This window comes from Phasianus colchicus, chromosome 4 (genome assembly GCF_987193195.1).
Source record: "Phasianus colchicus chromosome 4, bPhaCol1.hap1.1, whole genome shotgun sequence".
NCBI lineage: Eukaryota > Metazoa > Chordata > Aves > Galliformes > Phasianidae > Phasianus > Phasianus colchicus.
In genome coordinates this window covers 27054612-27082146 of record NC_143439.1, presented here as the reverse complement: position 1 = coordinate 27082146, position 27535 = coordinate 27054612, and the positions used below count along the sequence as shown (strand labels likewise).

General features: G+C 38.9%; 1 protein-coding gene across 5 annotated transcripts; it reads right to left on the bottom strand.

Moving 5' to 3' along the window:
- Positions 1-1118: 1118 nt before the first annotated feature.
- PRKG2 (protein kinase cGMP-dependent 2) lies at positions 1119-26078 on the bottom strand. Of its 5 annotated transcripts, none has more exons than XM_090138963.1 (20): positions 23444-26078; positions 23032-23109; positions 21331-21852; positions 17099-17265; positions 15962-16075; positions 13929-14034; positions 12598-12661; positions 12118-12195; positions 11076-11170; positions 9400-9468; positions 8598-8696; positions 7715-7865; positions 6937-7073; positions 6699-6788; positions 5677-5818; positions 5016-5179; positions 4576-4698; positions 4180-4242; positions 3358-3424; positions 1119-2505 (listed from the first exon to the last, which is right to left on the bottom strand). In XM_090138963.1, exons 3-20 carry the CDS (start codon positions 21837-21839, stop codon positions 2410-2412), a joined length of 2334 nt encoding a protein of 777 aa, XP_089995089.1. In that variant the 5' UTR covers positions 21840-21852; positions 23032-23109; positions 23444-26078; the 3' UTR covers positions 1119-2409. The 5 variants fall into 5 exon arrangements, with proteins under 5 accessions (XP_089995089.1, XP_031452508.1, XP_031452509.1 ...); XM_031596648.2 differs by having other exon boundaries at positions 22953-23216; positions 23444-26077; XM_031596649.2 differs by having other exon boundaries at positions 23032-23216; positions 23444-26077.
- Positions 26079-27535: the final 1457 nt, after the last annotated feature.

The window sequence follows — 27535 nt, the reverse complement described above, 5'->3', positions numbered from 1 at the left end:
TGCTTCATAAACAAAACGTCCTCTTCTTCCACAGACTTAATTGCTAACTGCAATGAACAGTGCACTTCTTATATTTCTTCACATAAAAAATGATATATATATTTATTGTTATGTATCTAAAGGAAAACTACCTATAGATACAATGGAAAAATACATTCAAAATCTTTTTATAAAATCTGACTCAATATTCTTTTGACTATAATACAAATATGTATGAGAGACAGACAGACACACACAGAAACACACATCCACAACATCTAGTCTTGCCTAAATCCTGAAATGAAAGTCTGTTCTTTGGTGGTAATTAGTGGAGCTGAAAAGGTCTAAAGCACCTGTAGTCCTAGCTTAAAGCCTCCAATCCATCCTCTTTGACCTGATTGTTTTCCAGCGGAACGGACTCTGCTGCCTTTACTTGGGCTGAATGCTGTACGAAATATTTAAATTGATCTTCTGTCAAACAAAATCAATCTGTCTGACTGGTCAGCAATAAAAAATATTTGTTAACATGGAACAAATCAATTATTAGCCTGTAGGCTGTTTACTGTAATACATCAGTTCAAGGATTTCCTTGTTTCCAGCAATTTTTAATGAAAACATTTTGTCAGATTTCTGCCCAAAACAGCCAAATGAATGTTCTCCTACAGCACATTCAGCAGTTCATCAGGCAGAGGTTCAGTGAGGAGCAATTCCCCCTCAAAAAGCAAAACACATTCCTCATCAAGTACAGCCCCGGCTCCCTACACTCTAACTAAAGGCAAGCAGTAGCTTGACACTGACCTCAAAGTGGAAGATCTGATTCTTTCATTCATCAGAAATGGGACAGCCCCAGTGGCAGACCTTCCTTGCCCAGTTGGGATTGGTCATAACCAGTCAGCCAGTGTCAGTTAAGAAGCCCTGAGCACACTTCACAAGTTTCCTGGGAGGTTTTCCATCCAGCATGTGAAATGCGGTGTGTCACAGCAGTTTGAATATCTTAATTTAGGTTGGGAACGGAACCAATTTCTATCAGGGGCTACAGATGCACTGATGCAAGAAAACCAGCATGATCCCCAGGAAGATGCCATGCCCTCGTAGCAGGGTGCAAGAGAGTTTTATGTTTAATTCATGAGCACTTGACACCCAACTGCATTTATCTCCAATCAACATTTCAAAAGAACTCCTTTTGTTCTAATAATATAGACGTTGAGTGACAAAAATTAAGCATCTACAAACTCATATGGGGAAAAGTGTCATGATATATTGTAATTATGCAAATAGCTGACTGTGAAAATTAATTCCTGGGTTCACAGGGCCATGGGAGTTCTCCACTCCAACTCAGAGAAGGGTCAACACTGAGCCCAGATCGAGCTGCTCAAGTCTCTGCCCGATCATGTCCTGAAAACCTGCAAGGAGATTGTAAAACTCGTCTGCGATACTAGTTCACTGAGAAATGCCAAGTCAGCAGCTGTCCTTTTTTCATTTATGCCTACTACCTACATGTATCCATATCTAGTGATAGCAAGTGGGACATCAAAATGAGTGAGTTTTAGCATCAATGTTTCAGCAAATTTCATAATTACAGCAAAATACCAATGAAAGAAAAATATAATTGAACATATATTTGAAGGACAAAATATGATTCTGTACTTACATATTTCTTCTTGCAAGATAAATACTTTCTGTCTATCTATTTTAGCTTCACGCTACATGAAAGCACAACATTTTAAGATGCAGACGTAGTTCTTTGAAGCAGTTATACCAGAGTCTGCTTTTCCAGGAAAAATCTATTATGCATTTACCTAGTTCCCTGCTGGATTTCCATTTGACCCATTGTACCCTGTTTGACAAACTCAACCTGGTGCCGAACTAAACTGATAGAGAGACAGTTTCCACACTGATAACCTTTAAGCTGCAGCATCAAATCAAATCAGTCTTGTAGAAAAAGTCTTCTACATGCTTCCGGATCAATGCAGGACTGCCCATTACTGGAAAGAGCAAAATGCACAGTAGACTCATTATAAAAGGAAAAATAAATGCCTGTAGTGTCAGGTATTGACAAATTCCACAAAGTTACGGGCCCATAATCTTCATTCTCTCTGTTCAAAATAAAGACGTGGTAATCAAAACATGTGCTAGTGAAATTCCCAATGGCAAAACCATACATCCCATCCGTAGTGTCAGAAAATGCTCATAGAGATATTGTGTATCAAAAATATTCAGGTTGCATCTGCATGCTTTTGTTATAAGGAGATGCACACAGAATTTGGTGCAACATCCAAACAAGTTCTGGTTGCTGTACCATCTTCTATTCTCCAGGGAACACAACATTTTTCAACAACATCATGTACTTTGGTTTTAAGCAAGAAACACAAGAACAGGTTTAGAACTGATGCCCATGAGTCTCTATAGATGTCCTGGAAGAAAAAAGTGTCAGAAATCCTTGTCCCAACCAGAAAGTTCATCTGGAGGCATTCCCTCTTCAGGTGGATAGCTGTCAAAGTAGCTGTAATCAGTTGGTCCAGATAACTACGGCATTAAAAACACAAACAGATGGTTATTTCAGAAGTTAATTTTTGAAATGCTCTCTATTCATTAGACATCATTTGTATTGCTACAATGTAGGAATGAAAGGCCAACATGATATGGTTCCTTTCTTTCAGTGGATGAAATTCTCTATTCTTTAAAAGCTAAAGTAACAGCAATTACCTTGTACAACAGCGTAAGGCCATTAGCCTCCTGATACAAAAACACTCTCCAAATCCTACAAAATCCTAGATATCACCCAAAGCTCCCTAAAGTTAATAAGACTGGGCCCACACTAGGTACATCTTTGATTTAAGTTTGTTTAAGATTGCATCTACGCTCATGAGGAAACTTCTCATAGTAGATCCCAGAATTATTAAGTTTAGCCCAAAGTGAGTTTCAGAGTGTCTACACTCAATCTATTTTCATATCACATCAAAGATAAATGGGCCATTTAAAGCAGGAATCTTATTCAATGATGTGCTGTAATAGCATAAAATACACAAGTTTGTATTGCGCACCGTGATGTGAACAGTGCATCTTAATAATGCGCCCATCTCAGAAAGTACATTTTTTCACTGTTCATCAATGAATCATCACCGTTTATTCTAATAATGATAAAAATCTAATGTAAAATACACAGGCAGAATAGCATTTCATTTATCAAACTGAATTTAAGTTACGTGTTGCCTGGATGTATCCTTTCTTCCTTCAATTTTCAGTGAACTGGAGAGCTATAATAACGCATGTCCATCTCTAGGAAATTTTGCACTTGTCCTCTGTTGTTTCTTTGCAGAGAAATGCTTCACAATTATGTTAGTTAAGCCTTATGAAACTGAAAACCAAAGGCAATACCTCTCTTTTTAAAGGTGATGCTAATTTCCTCAATTTCAGACCATCCCAGTTAAAACCATTCAACCACCTGATTAAAAAGAAATGGGAGATGATAGACAGACAGACCGAGAAAAAAAAAAAAAAAAAGCCTGTTAGCTTCTGTTAGAAGCATGATATTGTTAAAAACTTAAACACATGCAAGCAAGGGTTCTAAACCACTTTACGTGACAACTGCCCACGTGACCACAAGGTTGTGAGAAGGAGGAAACTTGAGGACTGTCATAAGTACAGCCATGCAAAGATGTGCATGCCCTGAGGAATTCAGCCTCCTTTTAAGGACATGACAAAATGGTAGAAGAGTCAAAGCACTTCTTTTCTCAGGCACAAACTGCAGGGCTTAGAAATCACTCAGCTGAAAAGAAAAAGAAGGAAATGTCTAATCCACTGTGGACTTTCTTCATTAAAAGGAAGAGGATATAAAGCTAACACCCTTAACTCCTGCTCTTAAAGAGCAACTGTTTGGTTTTAGATCAAAGAGTCAGGAGGTCTAAAAGGGCAGACATGAATTCTACTGGCATTGACTTCTCATTAATTAACCTAATCCAACTTTGATGTCACTAACCTGTGACAAACAAACAAACAAAACAGTAACCAGGCTGTTTCTAGCTGATTTTTTGTTTATAATGTTGCCTGCTGCACTAGCAAATATGCATAGAGATATCTCTTTTGCAAACTCCCTGGAAGTGCCTGAAGCCTTGCAAGGTCCTGAACTGAGCTCTAAAATATTAAATGTATTTTCAAATTGAGAAGGAATTTTTCTTCTTGGCAGCCTCTTTCAGTTACCTGTGCTTCTTAATGTCATTAATCCCATTCCTCAGATTGCCTAATCTTTCTGTCGGGTTCTGCCTTAAAAAAAAAAAAGAAAAAAAAGAAGCATAAGGGTTGAAAAAACATTCTTATTTTTGGGTAAGAGCATTTATATGTCCTAACTGCTTGCACCAAACAGTTCTGCAGGGAAGAAGCTTGCATACAAAATGTAGTTACATCGAGAGACATAAAGAAATGTTGCTCCCTGCTCCTTTCTTCTGAGTATGGTAAAATGTTCCAGGAAACCACGACCACGTCACAGTACTGTGGGGAGTAGCTAAATGAAGTTGAAAGGAACTTAGCAGTCTGATCTTTATCTTAAATAGTTGAACCTGTCTATACCCAGGCTCTGTCACAAAGCATCACTCCTACCTGCAGAGTCTGCGGATCAAATCCTCAGGCCGCCTTGTTATTGTTCTAGGAAAATCCAGTTTTTCAATGCCTTTTAGAATCAAATTATATGTTGTCATCTGATCAGCCCCAGAGAATGGTGGGCTGGAAAAAGAAAGAACATTGTTGTATGGAATGGCTCAGAGCAAATATTTGAGAATACGGAAAAGAAAACAACCATTTTTCTGCTTTGACAGCCTGCGTTTCAGCCTGTTTGAAATGCCAGAAAGGTGTGAAACTGAGAAACTGCCTGTAGGAATCAGGGGTACTGCATGATCACGTGTGCATAAGAGACAAGAAGACATATCATTTTGCAAGTCATTCCTATTTACTCTGGGAAGAACAACAAGGTGTTTATTTTAAAAACAACCTTCTTAAAAAGAAAATGAACAGAGTAAAAACTTGGAGTAGGGGGCGCTTACCTGCCAGTAAGGAGTTCATACACAAGAATCCCAAGGGACCAAAAATCCACACTGAAGTCATGGCCCTTACTCAGAATGACTTCTGGAGCAACATACTCAGGGGTTCCACAGAACGTCCAGGTTTTCTGCCCTGATCCGATCTTTTTTGCAAATCCAAAATCAACCTGATCAAAACCAATAGATGCTGCATAACGAAGAGATTACTGGGAAGCTTTAGGGTTTTCATTGCTTCCACACCTCCTGCAGAGATCTCACAGTCAGCAGTTTATAGCTAAGCAATTACTATGTTATTTTGAAGGAGAAAGAAGTAGTTCTACTGGATAACTGAATGCTATAGGATAATCCCATTTATTCTCCTGAGTAATTTCCCAAATGATTTTCCTTCTGGGTAGAACAACCCATGCTTTTCTTGAGAACACCAGATTTACAACCCACAGGAAAGGGTGGGTTGCTTGTAATCTTCTAAACAGATGTCTGAAGCTCTCTAAAGAGCACTGTACTTCTACTTTTAATGTCAGTCCAATCAGGTAGGAGCTGTTCGTTGTGTTCCCTCTCGACTGAAATAATGTGACTGCTTGAGGCTGAACCTGGGAAATGTGGATTCTGTCTTTACATTAACAGCACAGAGGTACAACAAGAACAAGATAACACTGCATCTTACCAATTTTATATATCCTTCAGCGTCCAAAATTAAGTTTTCTGGCTTCAAGTCTCTATAGACAATTTCTATGTGATGTAGATAGTCCAAAGCCTCTGTCACACATCCAACACAGAACTTTGTAGTGGGTTCATCAAAGCTGCCTCTGAAAGAAAATCATTATCCATGCAGACAAAATTAACTTCTAAAAATACCTCACTCATTAACCAGATAACACGTAACACCCAGAATGCTAACAACTTCTTTTTCATTAGCATTCAGAATGTCACTTGTGGTTGAAAATGTATCTTTTCATGGGACAGTCTTTGAATCATTGGATCTTGTATGTCACATATCCTGTTTTGAATATTTCCATTGATACGTCATCTCCCACTGCAAATAAAAATGTCTAGACAGGCTTCAAATACATAATAATATCAACTGACAGCGAAATGTAGCCACTGAATAATAACAGAGCCAAATGACAACACAGTTCAAAAGAAAAAATTGAGAACGAAGAAAAAAAGCCACGTGGTATTACAGAGCAAAACCTCTCTCTAACAATTTTGCCTTAAATGTTAAACATTTAATTAATTAACATTTAACATTTAACTTAATTAATTAACATTTAAATGTTAAACAAAAGGAAACAAGATCACTTGTGTTCCCTCCCTGAAGGACTGCACTTCCAAGTGCAACATGAATCACGCATTGCGTTAGGACAATAGTATTGTTATACAGAAGTACCTTCAACAAAGTTATGATTGTATTTCTTGCCTGACTTGGTTGTCCCATGCTGACATTGGATTTTATATCTCTGTATATGAATAAAAAGCCAGGAGAGACAATCTCTCCTAACTTCCTTGCAGCATCTGCATTTGCATGCTTGTATAAATGAATTACTCCAGGTCATATATTTTTGATGATTTTTCCAAAACTGCTCTGCTGCTAGTTACCTGATAATGCAGTGTCTTATTTCAGAACAAACTTCACTCAGTCCCTCCCCATATTCCACACATCCCTCTCTATTTATATATGAAGCTTACCGGTCTCTCAGCAAGCTCCACAACTCCCCGCCAAGGCAAGCCTCCAGCAGCATGTACACATACTTACTATCTTTAAATGTGCGATACAGTCTGTGGAGGCAAACAGCAGCTATTTAGGATGTGCCAAATAAAATGCAAGATCCGCAACGCCTTTTCTCCAGCACTCATTTATCCCAAAAACTTCATTCTTAATGCTGACCAGTGGGCCGGATTCAAGGAAATCTTATAGTCAACTTACTTCACAATGAAAGGAGAACATATCTGCTCAAGGATTTTCTTTTCAGAGTATATATGCTCTTGTTGTTTGGTGTCCACTACATGTTTCTTCTTTATACACTTCATAGCAAAAGCCACGTTCTCATTTTTTACCTTAACCTGTGAATAAAAATAATGAGTACATACGAGATAAAGAAAAAAAGATTTGCCCATCTGTTCTCAATAGATAAGCCTGTCTCTTTCAACACAGTACAGTATTGAAACTGATGACTGTAGCAAAGGGGAGATTTCAGATTTTCTGCACAGTTACTCTATTTGAAAAATGAAACGTTCTCTTCACCCATTTTACATACACCAAACAGCATCGGTTTGAATAGATTATGTATCCTGCAACTACTTTACCCCAATGAGCCCTAATTTCAATTTAAAATCACTGAACACCAGTACAACACAAATTAACAAAACACAGAGTCTGTTTGTGAAGAATGTTTAAAAGTGATTTCACACTACACTGAAATACTATCCAAAATGTGAAAAAAAAAAAAAAAAAAAAAAAAAAAAGAGGGAAGTTAAAACAAGGCTCCCAGAAATTCAAAGTAGTAGCCATTTACAGCTGGCTGAAAATTTAATTTTTGTTTATTTTCCAGGTGATGCTGTAGAATTTCCAAACTAGCAGTCAACCAGTGTGGAAATCTGGTTTGCAAAGCATGGCTCAGAATAAAGCAATTAATGGCTTAACTATAACAAAGATTTGATTTAAGACTGAGAACTATGTAAATATGTTTAAAACAAACTCTTACAAGCTCAACCCTTCCGAACCCACCAACACCGAGAGTTGTGACAACTTCTAAATTCTGGAATGGGGAAGAAGGGAACTGGGCTACTTTTTCCTTCAGCTGTATCATCTCCAAAGACACTTCTTTGGTTGACTGTCCACAGAAGGATCTTCTTCTGCATTAAGACAATTACCACAGGTTAGTGATTTCCTTGCCAGCAAAACATGTCATAGGACTCTAATACTCCTATAAAGAGGAAATGGAAAATAGAGGAAAAAAGAAAAAAAACGGAAAAGAAAATCCTTCCTACTCCCTAAAGTTGTCTTCATTTATTCTGTGCAGAACACTTTCTTTCTGGACATGGTTTAAAAGTAAATTGAAAGTGAATCCTTCTGAAACTAATCAAGTACTAACAATGGTAGTTTTAACCATAGCTGATCCATGATGAGGTCCCCAGTGAAGGAGCCAGACGATAAACTTTGGGCACTACATTGGAGAAAAAGTTTCTGCAGGGCTGTGTAGCCACCACAATAGAACCACAATTATGTGGTTCTATTAACACCTTCAAGAAGCTGAAGCTGACCTTTAGTGGCTTTAGCGGTCAAGGAACTCATCATGAGAATGCAAAAGAAAAGTACATCACATGAGCACAATTTCACTGCTTCTCTGTGTTCAGTTTTCTTGGACAGAGTGAGCACCTGGTTGCAAGTAAATGTACTGAGATTCTCTGTGTTCTAATTTTCAGAAAAGTCATTGGACTCCATAAGCATACCCAGACAGTTTTATTCAAGTGATTCCAATCATTCCCAAATGATTTCCATCAACCACCATCCATGATTTTACTGATGAATCCCCATCTTTTTGTGATTATCTATTAATAATACATCAAACAAGGGATCTGACTTACTTGGCATGTCGCTTTTCATCAGCCCGGGCCAGGTTAGCCACATAACCTTCAAGGTAGGTTTGTAACTCCTCATAGGTTCCAACAGTTTGATTAAATGTCCTAAAAACAACAAGGAAACAGCATAAACTACCATACATATTAGGAGAAGAGGGAGAAACCAAAATCCTTGCTGCATCGGGGTTTTAAGTACTGTTGCTTAGCTGGTATACATTTTCAGAGCTTTGACTAGGTGCTAACCCACTGAAATATCAAACCTGGTTTGTCAGAGTGTAGGGGATCAGAGTGCCCAGTCTCCTCAGACCATTTCCTGTTACACTGAAATAATTCAGAGAAGGAACGCCGAGAAAGTTGGGTTATTTCTGCTAATTCTCTTCCTTACATCCTCTAACTGTTCCTTTTTCTTTCCGCTTTAGGAAGCATGCAGCTGGCCTCTGCTGGACAAAATCAGCAATTTGGCTGCATGGTCCCCTTGACAAATGAATATCCCCTAAACAAGGATATGCATGGGCTTTTTGTTGTTCCCTGAGCCAACGAACAGTACTTAATGTGAAACATCATCAGCAGAAGGAGAGAAAGAAAGGAATAAACTGCTCTTAAGCTTCTGCGCTCCTATGCTTTCCATCAAACCTCTTTTCATCAGGTGCCTGACTAAAGCATAACTACAAATCAGTGCACCAAAAGCATAATCACCCACCCAGTATTCCCGTAACACTATGATTGTGCCTACACTGTAGTCACCTCTTATTGCTGATCAACTGAAAAAGAATGCAAGTCTCTCCTTAAGGCACAGCACAATACTTACTCTCTATCTATAACGAGGCACTCCACGTCATATTCATCCGCAATAACGTTTGCTGATCTGACATCATCACTAAGAATTGACAGAAATTAGAAAAATTCAGAAGAAAGTCAAAATACTTAAAGTATACTACACTGTACTTACTCTTGAAGGATCACTGTTGCTCTAGGTGAAACTCCTAGAAGGCCTCCACAGGCTGTATTCGGGTTAATATTGCTGAACCGAATGAACTGCTCTAGTATGTTACTAATCATTATGACCATCTAGCAAAGAATATATTCTCATTTGAGTGTGGTTTGGATCTTGATTCTCTTTAGCAACCTTCTCAAAATTAGGAAGATATGTAAATAGCATTGCAACAGATTTGCTACTCATGTCAGAGGTAACTCTCAGAGACAAAATATTCCCCACACCATTCTCAATTCAATCATCCAAATAAATATTCATAGAAAAGACCATAAAGACGCCCAGAAACTAAGCTAGTATGATTTGAGTGTTTTGTAAGTGCCTTAATCATCTTTTTAGTTGTTGCTCTTTAGTAGACTCTGTGAAAATACTGCAATTCCCTATCAGTATAGGTCTTGGTAAGAGATAATTACTTTTACATTTAGGCAGCTTAAAATTACTTACAGTAGTGTTTGTTGCCAAATTAAACACTGACTTCCCACATAAGAAACAACACAATAATCTAGAACTCTAAAAAAAAGTACAGTTTTCTTCTCTCGGACCAACTTTTCATTGGCTGTTTTATGTCAATATGTATTTGGGAGTTTATTGTACATTTTCCATATTTGTCACCTTATAGAAAAGCCTGGTATAAAGTATTCTACATCCTATGTAAATTTACCCATCAAATTTGTTGCTAAAAACAAAGACCTTACAAGGTCTTAATGTAACCTGTTAGATAGGAGTGTTACAACCTCCCTGAAGGCCAACAAAGTGCAGAGAAAAGAAGTTAAAGTAAGGGAGCGCTTGAGGTACTGAGCACAAAGTAGTTCTCTAATGCTTAGGTTTTTAAAAATTTATTTATTACAAGCACTATCTATCAGGCTTAAAATCAAATTAGTGATCACAGGAACTTCCTTAGGCAAATCCAACACATAATTTCTACCAGGAAAAGAACCCCAGAAGCAAAACCTCAACTACTCTACCAAAGATTGGTTGTAACATCGTGAAAAACAGCAGTATCAGTAAAGTCCAGATACAATAAATGAAGGCCTTCTGAGAACACATCGAAGTCTGAAAACATGTTCCTGGAAAAAGGTACATGGCCAGTAGGTCATGTACTCTCTATACTCCTTTTCTCTTTTTCTTACTATCATGGGCACTTTTACAAAAAGAGAGATTCTTTCCAGTAATCATTGAGCTTATCCATGCTAGTAGTCATCCAGAGGTTGTAGCAACAAATTCTCATTACTGCTTTTACTGGAATATAAGCAAAAATACAGAGAAGACCAGCATTTGCTTTTTATAGGGAAAACCAAAGGTAAGAGGCAGAGTAAGTGTCAAAGTTGTTTCTGCAAAGACCAAAAAGTTATGACAAATTCAGCCATTGCTTTCCTTGGCTGACACTACAATTAAAACAAGGATTATATTTGAAACAATCATGATATGTATAACCTGGCACACAGTGACAGATCTCTTAAAATATGATACATCAGGAATCAGTGCGAACTAACCTAATGAGGGCCTTTTCTCCAAAGTAATCTCCTTTATGCAGATTTTTAATCAGCTGAGGCTGTGAGTGATCTGCAGTACTCTGGGTAACCTTTACCTGGAAAGCACAGGAACAAAAATTTAGGAAGATAGAAGTCAAAGCATCCCATGGCTTATTTATTTCATAAACACCTAAAACTCAAAGATACTGCAGTAAGTTACAAATAAATATAATTTCCACTTCCTCTCAAAACTTAAATCCATCCATCAAACATCCTGCAGTCCCTCCCAGATTTTGCTAAGAAATGGCAAAAATTAATGTATTTATTATTTCCCATTCTCCAACATTTTCTCCTCACATCTTTTAAAATGGAATAAAATAAATAAATCCCCCTAAAAAAAAAAAAAAAAAAAAAAAAACAACACTGAAAAATACTTCAGTTTCTCAAAGTGGGCAGATATCATATGAGCTTGTCTTCTCAGATAAGCAGCCTGTAGAACAGCAACTAACATTTTCCACCTTTACAAATAAATAAGACCAGAGAATTTATGAAAGAATTTTAACATTTGTAACACTTCACATTTTTTAACATCCACCCTGTTTTAAAAAATAAAGGCAGAAAATTTATTCTCAAAAAGCGTTTCACTGTTTCAATTTAGTTCTGTGATTCGCAAAATCAAGGCATAAATTTAATGAATATGTAATACACAGCTCCTACAGGTGTCTGGACTGCAAAATGGTCTCCTTCAGGTCTTCAGGAAAGGTTTGTTGGAAGCAACACTCTCACATTAATAAGAAGTTCCTCAAGGGCTTTTTCATAATGTACTATCAAAACTGGAGACAACTCATACTGCTGACTACAATCATAAAAAACCCAAACCAACTAAACTCAACTCAGCCATACCAGCAAACATCTGCAGTTGCAGACATGCTTTGGAAAACTAACATCATCTCCTGGCAGTTTATTGATTAAATTCTCCAGCTTTGATTCTCTAGAGTCCTCTGTTAATCTTTACTAATAAAAGTGTTTGTATACATAATTAGTTTGTTTTATTATATCTTACCTTTCCTTTTGCTATTATAAAGAAGGTATTTCCTTCTTCTCCTTCCCGAATAACATAATCTCCTTTGTCATAGTACTCCTGATGGGAGGAAAAGAAGAGACCACATTGCTCGATATGTCATCAGTCTCTTTGAAAAATCTGATTATTTGCAGAGTTCTTAATATATCTGAATGTGCTACTGATGTCTACTTTCCTATGAACAACACAAGTCACATCCCATTATAATATGCAGACATTCTACTATGTAAAATTGGCATGGTGGCCTATCTGTAACACATCCAAATGCAGCTTCATCAAATGTATTAGCACTGCTGTTATTTGTTGCCAACCTGGAATCCCACTCTGACCAATCCAAAAACATTCCCATGTTAAAAAACAGAAAAGCTTTCCTATTATTTATGTATTTATTTCTACTTTTTCATCCTTCACTATTTTTAAAGCTTACTAAGCACTGTTTGGATAAATCTAACGGTATCTTACCACCTCCAGGCAGTCCATGATTTTGGTCAACTTATCTTCTGGTAAGTTTTTTAAGAGGGACACACTACCAAAAAACAAAAACAAAAATAGAAATGTAAAGCAAAAAAATATATATGTATATATTATGATAAATGCTATGACTTATTCTCATCCAAATAATTATCACAAACACAATTTATAACTACCTAAGCTGGTTCTTCTTTTTACCAAATGCACAATATACAATATGCACTATCTAGAAGGTTGAAGCGCTCTTATCTTACTTTTTAGATAAGCAAAACCTGCACAATTCGAGAAACGTGGCAAACATTCATCAGTTTGTAAATCAACTTTGTATTTTGATTGGGGAAAAAGCTCTAAATTCAAAATTCAGTCATTCAGGACCCATCCATTTAAAACCAAGAAATTACAATAATCCAATTATGTATTTCCAAATGCATTACAGACCACAAAATCAGACAAAGGTAAAAAATACAATATTACATTTACAGCCATTAAAAGAAAATTCAGCCTCAGTAATGACTTAGTGAACCTGCTGCTATGAGTGAGAAAACCTCTTGTCCTGAGAACTCTAGCTTGTGGAAGTTAGGATGGAAAGTAGTTCTCCAACCACTGGCCTCAAACAGGAACACTTACAAAAATCGAAGATGGAGGCAAGAAAAAAATACACAAAAATACATTCTATGCAGTGTCAGGCCTGAGATCTCTGTTTGAAACAATATCAGAATGGCCACGCTTAGAGAAAAAAAGTTAAAGAAAAGGAAAAGATGAAATCAGTTAATTATGGTTTGGAAACTCAAAGCATGCTTTTCTGCAGAAAAAAGCACCATTTATCCCTAAGTACCCTACAGGAGGGAAAAATACTCCACTCCTCTACAGTTTTCCCAGTACTATATGTAGAAAAGAGTTCATAAAGAGAGCTACATAATTCTCATATTTAAGTCTCCAAGAGATGAGGAATATATTATTTAATCTGCACCAGCAGCAAAATTAACTTCTAGTCAGAGGATTTCATTAACTTTCTTTATTTAATACATTGTTTTGTCTTCAAGCCAATGTAGCCTTCCTATACATTTGTTCAATTACTTAAAAATATTCATTTTGTCATGCAGGTCTTGCTACTTCCTAATGCAATACAGGATAAAGGCAATTAAAATGAACAAAATGATTCCGTGAATCCTAAAGAATATTGAAAGAGATCAGTATTCAGGTTATTGAGTGCCTAATGCAAAGGCATTAAGGTGCTCTTAATGTCATTAAGCACAATGTTATTGTGCATCCTACCGCAGAGCCCAAGCCAGTGCTCAGAAACTCAAATGCATGATATTTACCTTCTAAGAAAGTTTCTGTACTGTTCTTGTCTTGTCTGTGCTGTCACTCTCATGATGTTTTGAAACACTTCTCTGTCCAGTGCCCATGTTTTAACGTTGGTGATTGCTTTAAGAAAACAAAACAAAGATAAACAGACAAAAAAAAAAAAAAATACAGAAAAATCCATAATAATTCCTAACGATTTGATAGCAGCTAGATAGTACTGCATACTATGGTTTGGACCTATCTCTAATTGAGACAATGTATAATTGATTTTGAGATACACAATAAGATAGGAATACTACAGGTAAAGAAATACATGGAATTTCATGTCATCCTATAATCTTCACATATTTCTTCCCATTCTCTATGGGAATAAAAGGTAATAAAAACAAACCTTACAGATTTCTGATTGCCTTTAGAAATGTAATCAAAATATGAAAGTAAGCACAAGATCCATCATCAAAGATGGAAACTATTGAGTGGCCTCTGCGTTCAACCATTGACACAATAGAGCCTATTGCACTTTTAATTTTTTTGAGCAAAATGTTGTGTTTCTATTTAATTTGCTTTAAAACAAGTAAAATGAAAAATAAAAGCAGTTTTCCTTCTGTAGTATAAAGGAGTTTTCATATACGGACTTACTACTTGTGCTCAGTGGTGGCACTGAGCCACCACAAGTGATGCTCTTCCTCCAATACAAGAAACACGAGAAAGCTAGTGGGGAGGAGTGAGCTTCTGGAGAGATTTTAGCTATTCATATACCCTTTCTGTTCAACTATTGGACAATTCTCATCCTATCTCAAAACCAATTAATGTTAACAAAGGTTTCAAATAGCATGACATCTTACTATGCTGAACCATTACTTTACAATGCTAATGCTATACAGAAGGCAAATACGAAAAGTAGGAAACATTCAAATGCTAGGATGAAAAATAATCACATTATGGACACTGTTCTATTTATCAGGCAGCCACAAAGAAACAGATGACAGAAGGTTACTCCATCTACAGAGCCAGCAATGATTAAGTGCTTATACTAGGTACAGGAAGAAAGAGCAGAAGTTTTTAAAGCAAACAACTTCTTGTTTTAGTGCCTTTGCTCCTTTTTTAAGCACACACGAACTCTTCATACTTACTGATGGTTCAAGGTTCCTGCAGACTCAGACAAGAAAAGAAATAAGCTGCCACATGAGTTATTTTTGCAGGATAGTGGAGAGTGGAATAACGGGGATGGGGAATTAAAACTACATTTGTTCGCTTACTGCTCTGTCACAGAATTAAGATGGCAGGCTAGAAAAGAAATCCAGGGATACTGAATGGGTTACTATCCAGTCTTATACAAGAAGATGGATACTTATATCACAGCAACGCTGAGCTCTATGGTGGTCAGGCAGTAAACTCAAAGGAAGAGTCAATATTTGTCTTGGAGAAGCAGAATGTCTCCCTGAGAAATACCATCTCTCCCACTACCTCACTGTTATCAAACTCAATCTTCTCCTGAATGCCATACACAAATGAACCTTGGTGAGACTCGTAACTTACTGAATGATATGGAACTAAAAGAAATACAAAAGCAACTAATTCCTTTAAGTTTTATTTCTTCTCAAATTAGGCTTTTTCTGCTTTATTAAAAAGAGAACAGCACGTGGTTCTGAAATCACTTCAAAATCAGTGTTAATGAGTTAATGTTAATTAACTCAGAGTTAATGATCACTGCTGCAACTAAATCATTCTACATTGAAACATAACCCTTCCTTAGTTGTTAATCTGGTACAGATTTGGTTAAAAAGCATATTTTGGAGATGCATGATCATTTATCAAAGGTCATAATAGAGATAAAAACATTAGTGACAGAGGATTGTTCAACTGCCCAGGAAGAACAAACTGGAAGGAAACATGAGCTTACCATACTTAGGAGGTACTTAGGAGATGCTGACATCTATTAAATGACAACTTCGAAGATAAGATACAATCAAGATACAGCAAGAATCTCACAGTTCAACCTACTGACTTCTTTTTGAGCAATGTCTCTGTAAGAAACGTTACGTACCTTTCACAGAAGCCGTCCGTGTGCAGTTGTATAAAATGGCCAGTTCACCAAAGGCTGTCCACACAGGTATGGAGGAAAGCAGTTTATTCTGCTGGAAGACTTCCAGTCTGCCCTCTGTCAAAAATCATCAGGTTAGCATGAATTAAATCCGAGCTCTATTGCACATAGTGAAATGAAGAAAAATTAATGCATTTCTGGCTTCATCATTCTCAAGTCAAGCAAGGATAGGGACACTGTCTTGAAACATGGGTACAAACCATCTGAGTGATTTCTTTCTCTTTTGGATGTGTTGCTAATGTACAATTTGGATGTGGAAGGGAAGGAGAGTTGAGAAACTTTTCAGCGCCATGAATAGGCTATGGAGAAGAGTCATTCCAAACCCCAATGAGATAAACTTCTGTTCCAACAAAACAGTCTGCAGTGGTTGAGATAGCCTCATGTGTTTTAGACAAATGCAAATTAAACAGTGATGAAAGAGGAAATTCCTCATGAGACTTGTTTGTTCTTGCAAACACATTTGTGTGTATGTGCAAACTGTAAGGGACAGGGCAGAAAGATGAGAAGCAAGTTACTTTGTCCTTAGATAAATTGGTCCTGAGCCTTACCATCAATCTATCATAAGTAAAAGGTAGTCTGAATTTCTTCACAGATTATGGCCCCCAAAAAACCCATCCTGAAAGCTTGGACCTCTACTTTTCAATGTATCTACTGGTCCCTAAGTAAAGCTCTACTGTGTCAGGAGAAATTCTGTTTGCACAAATCCTGCCTCTTTCCCTCTCCACACCTCATCTTTTCTTTCCAAGCACAGCTACCATCCATTTTTCACACTAAACTTTCCATTTCTAATTAGAATTAGTAGTTGCCCTCCTCTGGAGATCTTCACGAACCTGAACTCTTTAAGTTCAATTCTTTTCTTTAAGTATGTTCCTGTACCCTGTGCAGCATGAACTCTAATTCTTATTAATTCTTGTAATTCTATTTCTATTAAAAAAGAAACAAAAGTCACAGATGAAACATACATTGATGTCAGTGGGGCCAGTATGAGTACAAATAACAATGTTGCTATCTCCTGCAAAGATTTCTAAATTGCTTCCCTGATTCTGGCAGTTATACATTGCACAAGCAAGCAGTACTCACCTTTGAGGACAAAAATGTGATTGCCTGGCTCTCCTTGTCTGATGACATAGCTCCCCTGCTGGAAAGTCCTCTCGTACATACATTCCACCATCTCTCGGATCTGCTGAGGCTCCAGTCTCTTCAAGAACTGATTTTTATTCAGGGCATCTGTGATGAGCTTCTTCTCACTGTTTTCAATGAAAAGCAAAGTTTGATAGATCAAGCCCAGCTGGGTTACATTACTCATCAGGCATTCATTCTTCTCAAAATGTTTCCTCTAATTTCTAACACTGACAACACGATCAGTATCACGGATGTACATAACAATCCTTGTAACTTAAATGAATCCCATAAGAAGTGCCATCATTGTTCTTGATTTTTTTTCTTTTGTAGGAATTTGGGCACCACACTGTAAGTACTGTGGTCATGTATCCTGGCTAGGACTTGGGCCTGACCGATATCTTTTTGATTGGGGTTGCTGATGGTTGTTGTTATCACCATCCTGCTGTTTCATCCATTTGGACCTTGTGAGACTGTGTCCTGGTTGATTCTTGGCTCATATTTCCTGACAGTGTCTCTGCATCACTTCCCGCAGTAGGAAATGTTGATTAAAAATGATTGCAAGGACAAGGAACAGTGTGTTTGCTCTGCTGGTGGAAGAAGCGAATTTTAAGGAGAGAACGTCAGAAAATCAACATTACCTGAATTGACTACTAGTGACTAACCAGCTGGGACAGAGCTGGCTCTGTGTACACACTGAGCAATCCATGCATTCTGATTACTCTGGGTCAAGGGCTTCCTCTAAATGCCGCATAGTGTCTTGAATCCATGCCAGAAACAAAAGCAATTAAGCAAATGCTGCACTGAAAGCCTTTATGGACCAAACGAACAGTTCTCTTTTACTGCTAGTGAAAGTGACATTATGTCTTCAAGTCCCCTTGTTCCTATTCAGCATGTGTAGACAAGCTGCCCAACAAAACCAGCACCCTCATGGCTTTCTACAAGCGAACCCCTCTTATTTGTATTTGTATAAACAATGCAAATCAGTCATCAAAACCAGGAAAAGTACTAAGTTTCCTGAGGGAAATCAGCGATGAACTGTCATGGAAATGGGGAATGAAAAGAAAGTACATTTACCACGTAACTCGCCACATAATGTCTGTAAGTCTGTAATGGTAATGACAAGAAGAAAGAAAATAAAATGAAGTAGTTATGGTAAAGATTGCTTAGAAACAGGGATCATAATATGGCTTTTTCTGAAGACAATAGGGTTATTGGAATAGAGCCTCTAACTTTGTTTCCAACTAAAAATGGCTTTGCTTATTTCATTTACCCTGGCCTGCATCATGCACATTACACCACAATAAAATGCAGTAATGGCTCATGAAATGATACTTAAGAACAAGCACTAAAGCTCCCAGAAATACAAAACAGAGGACAGTGCTGCTTTCAGAAAGTACAGTGAGGACCTAAAAGCTTCACAGCCATGCCTCAGGCTCTTGACTCAGTTGTTCGCTCATTTCATATACATCCAGCACAATACATCATCGCTGACTGGTTTTTTTTCAGTTCCCCCACACCCACCCCAGTTTGGTGATTTGCTAAGAGCATGTGTGTCAGGGAACAGTGCTTTCTCTCCACCTGGCTTTCTATTAGCAATGAGAGATTTTGGACATTTGCTGGAAATGGCTGAAAGTAAAAGTACTTTTTAAGTGCCAAATAATAATAATTTTGCTTTCCAACTAATAACGACTAGTAGCAGTTAGGTCACAATCCTGAGACTGTAATGAGGAAAAAGTTTACATCAGCAGCTTAAATGCTACTGATCATGGTAGCACGCTGTGAAGGGACACACAGAAGTGGAGAAGAAACACCACAGGTCATCAGACATTTAAATTAGCAATGCTGTGCAAATTGTAAGAAGTTGAATTCTTTTCAGACTGAAAGATAGCTGGAATGTAATCAGCTTTCAAATATCACTCTCAAGGGATAAATTCTACAGACCTTTGCTAAAACTTTTTAATACCCCATCTCCCTTAAAGAACACATTCATTTTTAGAAGCTGGGATGGATTTATCCATCTAGCTCAGGGGACTGCATATATAGGAGAGTATGCATTCATAGTCTATAGGTGAGGAATCATCTGAAGCTTCTAGAGCTTTCATTAAAGCATCTGTATTGAAATACTCCCAATGGGGTATTCCCACTGGGAGTTCAATAAATAGCAGAGAACTATGCAATGAGTTTGTACAGCATTAGTACAAAGGAAATGTTAAAAAAAACAAAACAAAACAAAACACAACACAACACTATTGCTATAGCACCATTAATACAATTCACATTCAGCTATTTAATTGTCTCCCTAACTGCTGGAGCATGCTCCTGCACTTTCAAGTAAAACCCAGGTATATTGCCTTTTGTCCTACCAAGAGTTAGAGCAGGAAAATGAATAATTATGGAAGATTTCTTGGTAATTTAAGAACAATTGCTAAAATATGAAGTTGGATTTAAGCTTAATAATGTAAGAAGAAGTAATTTAATCTCTGGCATGATCTATTGAATACTTAGGATACCCAAGAAGTAATAATTTTTTTTTTATTTGTCTTCTCTGACTTATGTCAATGTCCAAGTAATAGCTAGCTTTAAAAGGTGATGTTTATGTTGCACATCCAAAATTATTGTGTTCTGCTTTTTTTTTTTTTTTTTTTTTTAACTCTGTTTCTCACTACAAACTAAAAAGCAACTTTTATAAAGAACACATGACCAGCTCTCTAATGGCAAACTCTCTAATGATAATTACAGTGGCAAAATTGAAACACTTACTAGCTTACTTGATAATGAAACAAACAATGAATTCAGCTTCACTCTAAAATTGTACTCAGGGCAATAGTTAGCAGGCAAATGAAAGTTTAGTGGCCATCACAGAAGATGAAAATTCCAATAAAATTTGAAGTGCAAATGAAGGAAACTGGGAGGTGTTGAACAGAAGGGAATATAAGGGAAGTAAAGAGAACAGCAGGAGAGCTGGAAACAGTGGAGAGGAGAGAGGACAGTGGTCTGTTCTTAGTGCTGTTGCAGTGAATATTAAAACAGTTGTTTCCAGGACCGTAAAGCTCAGAATAAATGCAGGAACAGTATATTTTAAATTGTTACAAATCTTTGGGAGCCTGACCAGTAACAATGATTATTTTTGAATCAGATTATAAAATATTAATGGGAGGGAAAATAGAATGTAGAGCTGGACACAATGGATGACAACTTGACTGAGCCAGATGGCGTTTATGTCTACAGCATTACTTGTGCCCCCAAATCATGAAGATGTACAAAACTGAGACACTTGAGCTGCTGGCTGAAGTTCACAGATTCTGGTTATCACCATGTTCAGACACATATCTGGGATGTGCCTAAACTGCAAAGTAAAACTGTAGGGTATGCTTAAGGATACCAGCGTGTGAACTGTCTCCAGGTTGAGCTGCAGCTGCTGGTTCTTTTGGCTTTTGCAGGGGTTGGAAGTGTAATTGGATTCAGAGAGGTAAAAGTACAAATATGTTCCTAAACAATGACTGTCAGAAGCTGGAAGGCAGGAGGAAGTTACTAATAGGATAATCATGCTGTACAAAATATCTTGTCATATTTTGCAACAGGGAGTTGGCACTGTGATCATAGAATCATAGAGCCATAAAATGGCTTGGGTTGAAAAGGACCACAGTGATCATCTAGTTTCAACCCTTCTACCATGTGCAGGGTTGCCAACCACTAGACCAGGCTGCCCAGAGCCACATCCAGTCTGGATGAGAATGCTAGTACACAGCTAGGAATCGTGCCCTCACTGCACTCTAGCTGAGGCCATCTGCTCTTTCTAAGGCCATCCATAACACAAGAACATGGTTCTGAACTTATGTGATGGCATCCAGTCTTCTGCCCATCAGTGCTGCAGATCAGAGCTTCAAATGTAAGCTGTGGGCAAACCTGGACCTGAGACTTAGTTTCTGTTCAGTTGATAGTAATGAAGAGGCTAAAAGATAAAATACAGAGGCCACCTACAAATCAATCTGAAGTCTGAGACACAGATGATTCTTTGCTAAAAGTTAAACAAATCTAGCTAGCACCTAACTACCATAGTGACAAAGCCTATACAGGAAAAAAGATGGGTGATTTGATTTGACTGCAATCTCTCATAAGGAGACAATATAATTGGGGCAGAAATCACACCCTTGCAACACAAGCATACAGCCATTCTGCGGTGAGCTCACCTGGAATCCTTTCGGACTCTTGATTTTTCAAAGGAAAACCTAGCTTGTTTGCCAGAATCATAGAGCTGTGTTGTTGGCTCTGCAGATACACCCTCCTTAGCTCCTTTCCTCCTGTCAGCAGAGACTTGATTCTTTGGAGTCACTCTAAATGGAGAAGGCTGAAGAGAGTGTTCTCCTTGGGTGTTAATAACATCCTGCAGCTTGTTCAGTTGTATGCACTTGCTCTGAAGTTCTTTGGTGAGTTCTGCTATGACTTTAGTCTGCACAGACAGCTGCTCCTGAAGCTCAGCAACAAGACTTTGACCCTCTTGCAACTCTTCATCTTTTCTTTTCAGCTCCTTTTCCAGTTCAAGCACCCTGCTGCAAAGCACATCAACTTGTCCAGTCACGTGGATGCCCAGACCGGGGTCTGTTAGAAACTTATAGTTGCTAGCACAACCAAGAGCTAGGTTTGCTATGTGTCTGTCTGGCTGCCTCAGATGTTTGGGTTTCATTGATGCATTCCCCATTTTATCCAGTGATCTAGGTGCAAAAATACATTTGCAGTGTTACTTGGTTGCCTGGCCAGAAGGAAAATATTTCTGTTGAATGGTAGGAAATGAATACTATTTAACTAGCAGCAAAATTTTAATTGACTATAGTAGTTGATTGACTTCACCATTTTCAGTCCTGACAGTGAGGGATACAGGGAAAAGAAAGGGTGGTGGGTTGGTGGATAGAAAGCAAAAGGCAGAAAATTCTTTTTGTTGGCTGAAAAAATGTGCAAGCTCCTCTCAGCCCAATACAGACAAAACAAGAATAAAAAAAATGGGAAGAGAAGTTCGTGCTCTATTGCTGAAGAATGAAATTTAGTACATGAAAACACTACGGCTCCTTTTCTCCATTGAGCTCACTGATTACACAAACTCAACCACTGGGTGCACATCTACCCCACATAAAGGATATTTTTTTCTGTAAGCATGTGCATAAATAACAGAAATGTAAACTGCCATACTGATTAGAGCAAGGATCTGACTGTCTCCAGCTGTGTCCAAAAGGAGATCCCTACAGAAAAATCACATAGGCCACTTGGTTCACGTGCTTTTTCAGATGTCAGATCTACTGACAGGAAAATGAGTTTGGAATACTGTGGGGACACTTCTCTCCAAATATTTGCTGCACCCAGAGACTCTCCATGGGTTTCCAAAGTGATAAATCTTCTTCCCTTCGGCATATCATTTGCTTTAAGATGAGCAAACTGTATTTAATGTTTATAATTTGGAGAGAAAAAAAGAAGGGGAAAATAAAAAAAAAGAACAACCTAGCAGATTGCATTTGGGTGTCCAGCATTCAAATAACTCACAATATGTCAGAGGAGTCTTAGAGCAGTGTCTGCCTACAAATCCCATCTGCAGACCACGACAGTGCCAGTTTACAGCTTTGATGCAGTTCAAACCTAAAAAGATCTCCACTTGGAAAGAAGAAATGAGCTTAGGGCTGCACTGTCTTAGCATCGCACGGAGCTGCTGTTCCTAAACACCTGCTCAGACTCCCAATGAACCTGTTAAGACTTCCAACACAGTTCTGCCCGGGTTTGCTGTTTTTGACAGGTCACAACAGAAGTATCAGACAATATTACTTACGTTTCACATGTAGTTCTCCTCAAAGCAGTCTCTGCTCCTCTCGGCTCCGGTGCTCACTGTGACACGGTGTACCACTCACCTTCTGCTCTGTTTTCCTGGTGTCTCCTGGCAGCCGGCACTTCAGCTCGTCATGAAGTTCACCACTGATGGATCCGTGCTACAGAGGAGAATTCAAACAACACACGTATGGAGGTAACACATCGGTTATCTCTGAGGAGCGACCTATGGCACAACTGAAGATCCAAGCTCAGCATGCAGGCAGATCTAAGGGAGATAAAACTGTTACGAGGCATAAAGCAGAAATGAAGATTATGGGAAGATCGTCCTCATACCCAGCAGTCTGCCATAGGAAATGCTGCAGTGGCAGTCACCGCATTCCAAAGAAGGCTCTGGCAGGCGTCTAAAACCTCTGAGAAAGGGATGAGGGGGGTGCACCCAGGCGCAGGAGAGCACGGTGTAGAGACGGAATGCAAACAACAGGTCTGCCTTACCTGTGTGTGGGCGATGAGTCAAAGCAGAGCGCGCTCCATCCGCCGACTGCAGCGCAGCGCGCAGCTCCAGTTGGGTGCCGCCGTCCGTGCGGTGCGGAGGGGGCGGGCAGCGAGCGGCGGGCGGCCCCGTGAGAGGCCCCGGGGAGGGCAGCGAGGAGCGGTCGGACCCACGGGCCGCCGTGGCCGGGGCTGTGCCCCCTCTCCTCCCGCCGCGCCATCTTGCGGCCCCGCTCAGCCAGCGCCGCGGGGGCCCTGCGGTGCCACGTTCGGTGCGGTGGATCCGAGCAGCTCCCGCAAGGCACGGGCTGGCGGCTCGGCTGGTGCAGGGAGGGTGTTACTGCACGCGTGCCTGGAGCTCTGATTTTCTCCTCCAACCTTTCTCCTCTCCTTTTGGGAGCGCCTGTCTGTTCACCCCCCGACTGCGGATTGTGCTTCATCTCGATCACAAACCCAAACTTGCTGCTTGAAGTGCTTGGAAGAGAAATACCCAAGTCTTTATGTTGTCTCTGAATCACAGAGTCAATGGAAAAGACCTCCAAGATCCCCAAGCCCAGCCCCAGCCGATCCCTATCATGCTCACTAATCCTGTCCCTCTGTGACACATCTCCAGGGTTCTCAGACACCCCCGAGGATGTTGACTTCACCACTTCCCTGGGTAGCTTGTGCCCCTGCATCACCACTCCTGAGAATAAACGTTTCCTACTTGAACCTCCCCTGGTGCAACTGGAGGCTGTTACTTTTCGTCCTATCACTGGTACCTGGGAGAAGATGCTGGCATCTGAACTGCTGGCTGATGATTTCTTCACTATCAGCCTGATGATAGTTTTGGTGAGCTTCAAATAACCAGAAAGTACACAGCATCAGCTAATTGCTGCACTGCCTATAAACTCCTGGATAACACAGTTTACAAAAGAGCTACTGTTGCAGTTTGAAGAACAAGCCCCATTCCCACTACAGTCAAGGGGTAAAAATTGCATAGAACTTGTTACAAATTTCTTTTGGTCCCGTTCACATAGGTTACATTGTTAGAAGAGGACCATATTTTAAACAAACCTACTGGAGACAGCACCACAGATTCCGAACTCAGTATCTTTAACTTAAAAGATGAGGAAATAGATGCTTTAAGAAACTGAACTGGCAAGGAAATACTTCAGAGCATGCTAATGCAATATTATTCACTGAAATCCCACGCTGCCTCTTTCTAAAAGTCTCTAGTATGTGTTAGAGAATGTTTTTTTAGTGTTTCAGGGTGGAAATATGAGTGGGTTACAACTAGGAACACTTGGTTCAGTATAGGTTTGAAATGAACTTGATTTGGTAGCGGTCCAAAACCTACAAAAATTCCCTTTTTTCTTCATTATTTCTTCAGTTTTTAGCTCTATTCCTCTTTTTTTTTCCTTTTTTTTTTTTTTTTTTTTTTCCTTTTTCATATATTAGCATTAGTGAACTACGGATCACATTTAGGGAACTGGATGTTATACAGTAGCATGACCTGCTTACAGCCATCAAGAATCAGTCACAGAAACATACAGATTGGAAAACTCCCCTAAGATCACCAGGTCCAACCATCAACCCACCATCTACACACCTACTAAACAACTGCTTTCTATTCCAAAAACAGATGGAAATTGATGGAAACACAGGAGCTGTTGAGTTCATTGCAGTCACAGTGAGCTCTGTGCCACTGTGAAGCTCCAGAAATGGAACAGAGCCTTTCACAGATGATCTAGGTGGAAACCGGTCTATCGAAAGGTGGGTCCTCAAACTCTAACTGCTTTCACGTCTCAAAGATTTTTGGTGAGAATGGAAAAAGAAAATACCAATTTATTTTTCCCCCTTTCAGATGTCTGCTAAATCGCTCACAGAAGATATCTGCCAGGCAACTAACTCAGAACCTGGGAATTGCTGTCCCAGGAACCCAGAGATCCTCCTTGAGAAGTGCAGCTGGGTATCTGAGAAAGTAAGTCATCCTGAGGACCATATCAAGCACTAAACAAAGGAACTGTGATAACTTATCAGCCTGGGAAAGCAGAAATCAGCCTGGCTATTGGTTGTTGCATGTGGGAAAAGAGAAGTTAGCCTGGCTTTCTCACAATAAAAGGGAGTTGGAGCTGCAATAGCTCTGAAGCAACTTAGTTTTCACTTTTCATTCTTCCCTGGACAGCATGTGCTAAAAGAAAACTGTACACTTGTACTGCAAAGCCCTGTAATCTATAACTCCCATTCTCCTATTTGCAAGCTTCTGGGGCAGTGATAAAATAGTGTGGTACAATGGAAACATCCTATGCATAATCCTTTCCATTTGCAATGCTGCCTGTTATCAAGAACTGGATCAGATTTATAACCATAAAGATATGAGGAGCATGAATTCGAAAATATGGAGCTTCAGATTGTGCCTTGCTTTTGCAGAGCTCACATTTGAACCAGGGCAAACTAAATGTTTTAAAGATATCATTTATTTTCCTCTCAGACAAGAATCAAACAGTTGGGGATTACAGGTTGGTAATGCTATTCCTCCTTTCTAGCTTCTAGACACATATCTGCAAAAGATTTTACTCTTACTTGCGTGGCTGGTCTACTGAATCAATAATATAAAACTTCTACCAATTATCATTCACCAGTTTTAATGCTTGAAAGAGTATTAATTTTTTTTTTAATTTTTTTTTTTTTAAATAAATGATGGCTTAAAAAAAAAAAAGTCTGAAGTTCATCCAGAGCCTTCTGGCATCGGAATTCTTACATAATGCTCTACAGAAATGGTATTTTTTGTGTTCCTAATGTCCTTCAAGAAGCAGCAGGAGTCGTCTCAATATAAGAAAACCAAGGCATTTAAGATTATTATGTTTATCCCTAGCCAGCATTTCAGAGTTGTAATTTCAGCACTGAAAAGATTTTAGTATGCATTTTCTGGTACATCAAAACTGTACTGAATTTGGCACTGGAAGTTAAAATGAAATCATAACCTAAACAGAGTATAAGTATTATGGAAATTGTGCTAGAAAATATTGTGAAAAAAAATTGTTTCAGTGACTTCATCAAGTCAACTTGGGCCTTGCACTTCGGGTGCTGTTTCTTGCTGATGTTTTTCAGTTATAGATGTAAAAAGCAATTTTAACCAAACTATTATAGCTAATGTTATTTAACATTGAACCTGTTACAACTCCCTGTTCCATCTCTCCTGTAGCAGTCTGTAAAATGCATCTTTATAACAATACAACAGTAGCTTGTGTAAATGCATTGTGTGACCTCAGCAATAGCAATCAAATTATGTAAAATGCTACAAGAACTTATTCAAGGCAAACAGCTAGCAATTTTGTTACATAGGACATCACTACCATTAGCTCTGGCAGAGAACATCTTGATTTTGCTCTAGGCAAAATTAGATTGACATTACAGAGCACCAAAGTCACCCTGGGATGGATATAGGGACAACAGGCAGCTACATCTCTGAATCCTGTGACCATGGGTATCATGGGACAAATAAGACTAATTACTAATTAATATCCCATAAAAGTCCCCAGAGCTGAAAGCTGGAGGATCATGCCAATAGAAGTCTTCACTGTGAATAAAGCAGCATAGTATGCTACATTATGACCAGGGCACTGCAAGATGGTGCCTCAAAGAAAAGAAAGAAACCCCAAACCTAGTAAGAGAGCAAAGAAAGATAAATGTGAACTGCAGAAATAAAAGAATTGGGAGTAAGAACTAGAGGTAGGCTTGTGCATGACAAAGGAGATATAGGGATCCAAGGTGGAGTTTAACACTGGACCTAGAAACCTGGGGAGCACAGTTCTCAGCTTTTCCAGTGCCTGATCTTGCACAGGCCATGCTTTCTATGGGTACATGCATGTCACAGAGCTAGGTTCTGTCATCCTGGATAATTATCTGCTTCCTCACACACTCCACCACTGAAACAGGGAGTTTCCAGGACATCCTTGCCCTGTGCCATCCTAGCCAGAAGAGATCATAGAGTCATAGGGTCATTCAGGAGCAAAAAGACCACTAAGATCATCTAGTCCAACCATTAACCCATCCCTACCATGCCCACTAACCAGAGTGGTAGTGAGCATCTCCATGGTTCTTGAATACCTC

Bases quoted from the DNA above. Each gene is read 5' to 3' on its own strand.
- PRKG2 (XM_090138963.1), bottom strand. From the start codon at position 21,839: ATGGGGAATGCATCAATGAAACCCAAACATCTGAGGCAGCCAGACAGA. The intron at 17,266-21,330 runs GTGAGCTCACCG...CATTGAAAACAG, and splicing joins AGAGTCCGAAAGGATTCCAG to TGAGAAGAAGCTCATCACAG. The intron at 11,171-12,117 runs GTAAGATATAAT...TGTGCTTTCCAG, and splicing joins TTATAATAGCAAAAGGAAAG to GTAAAGGTTACCCAGAGTAC.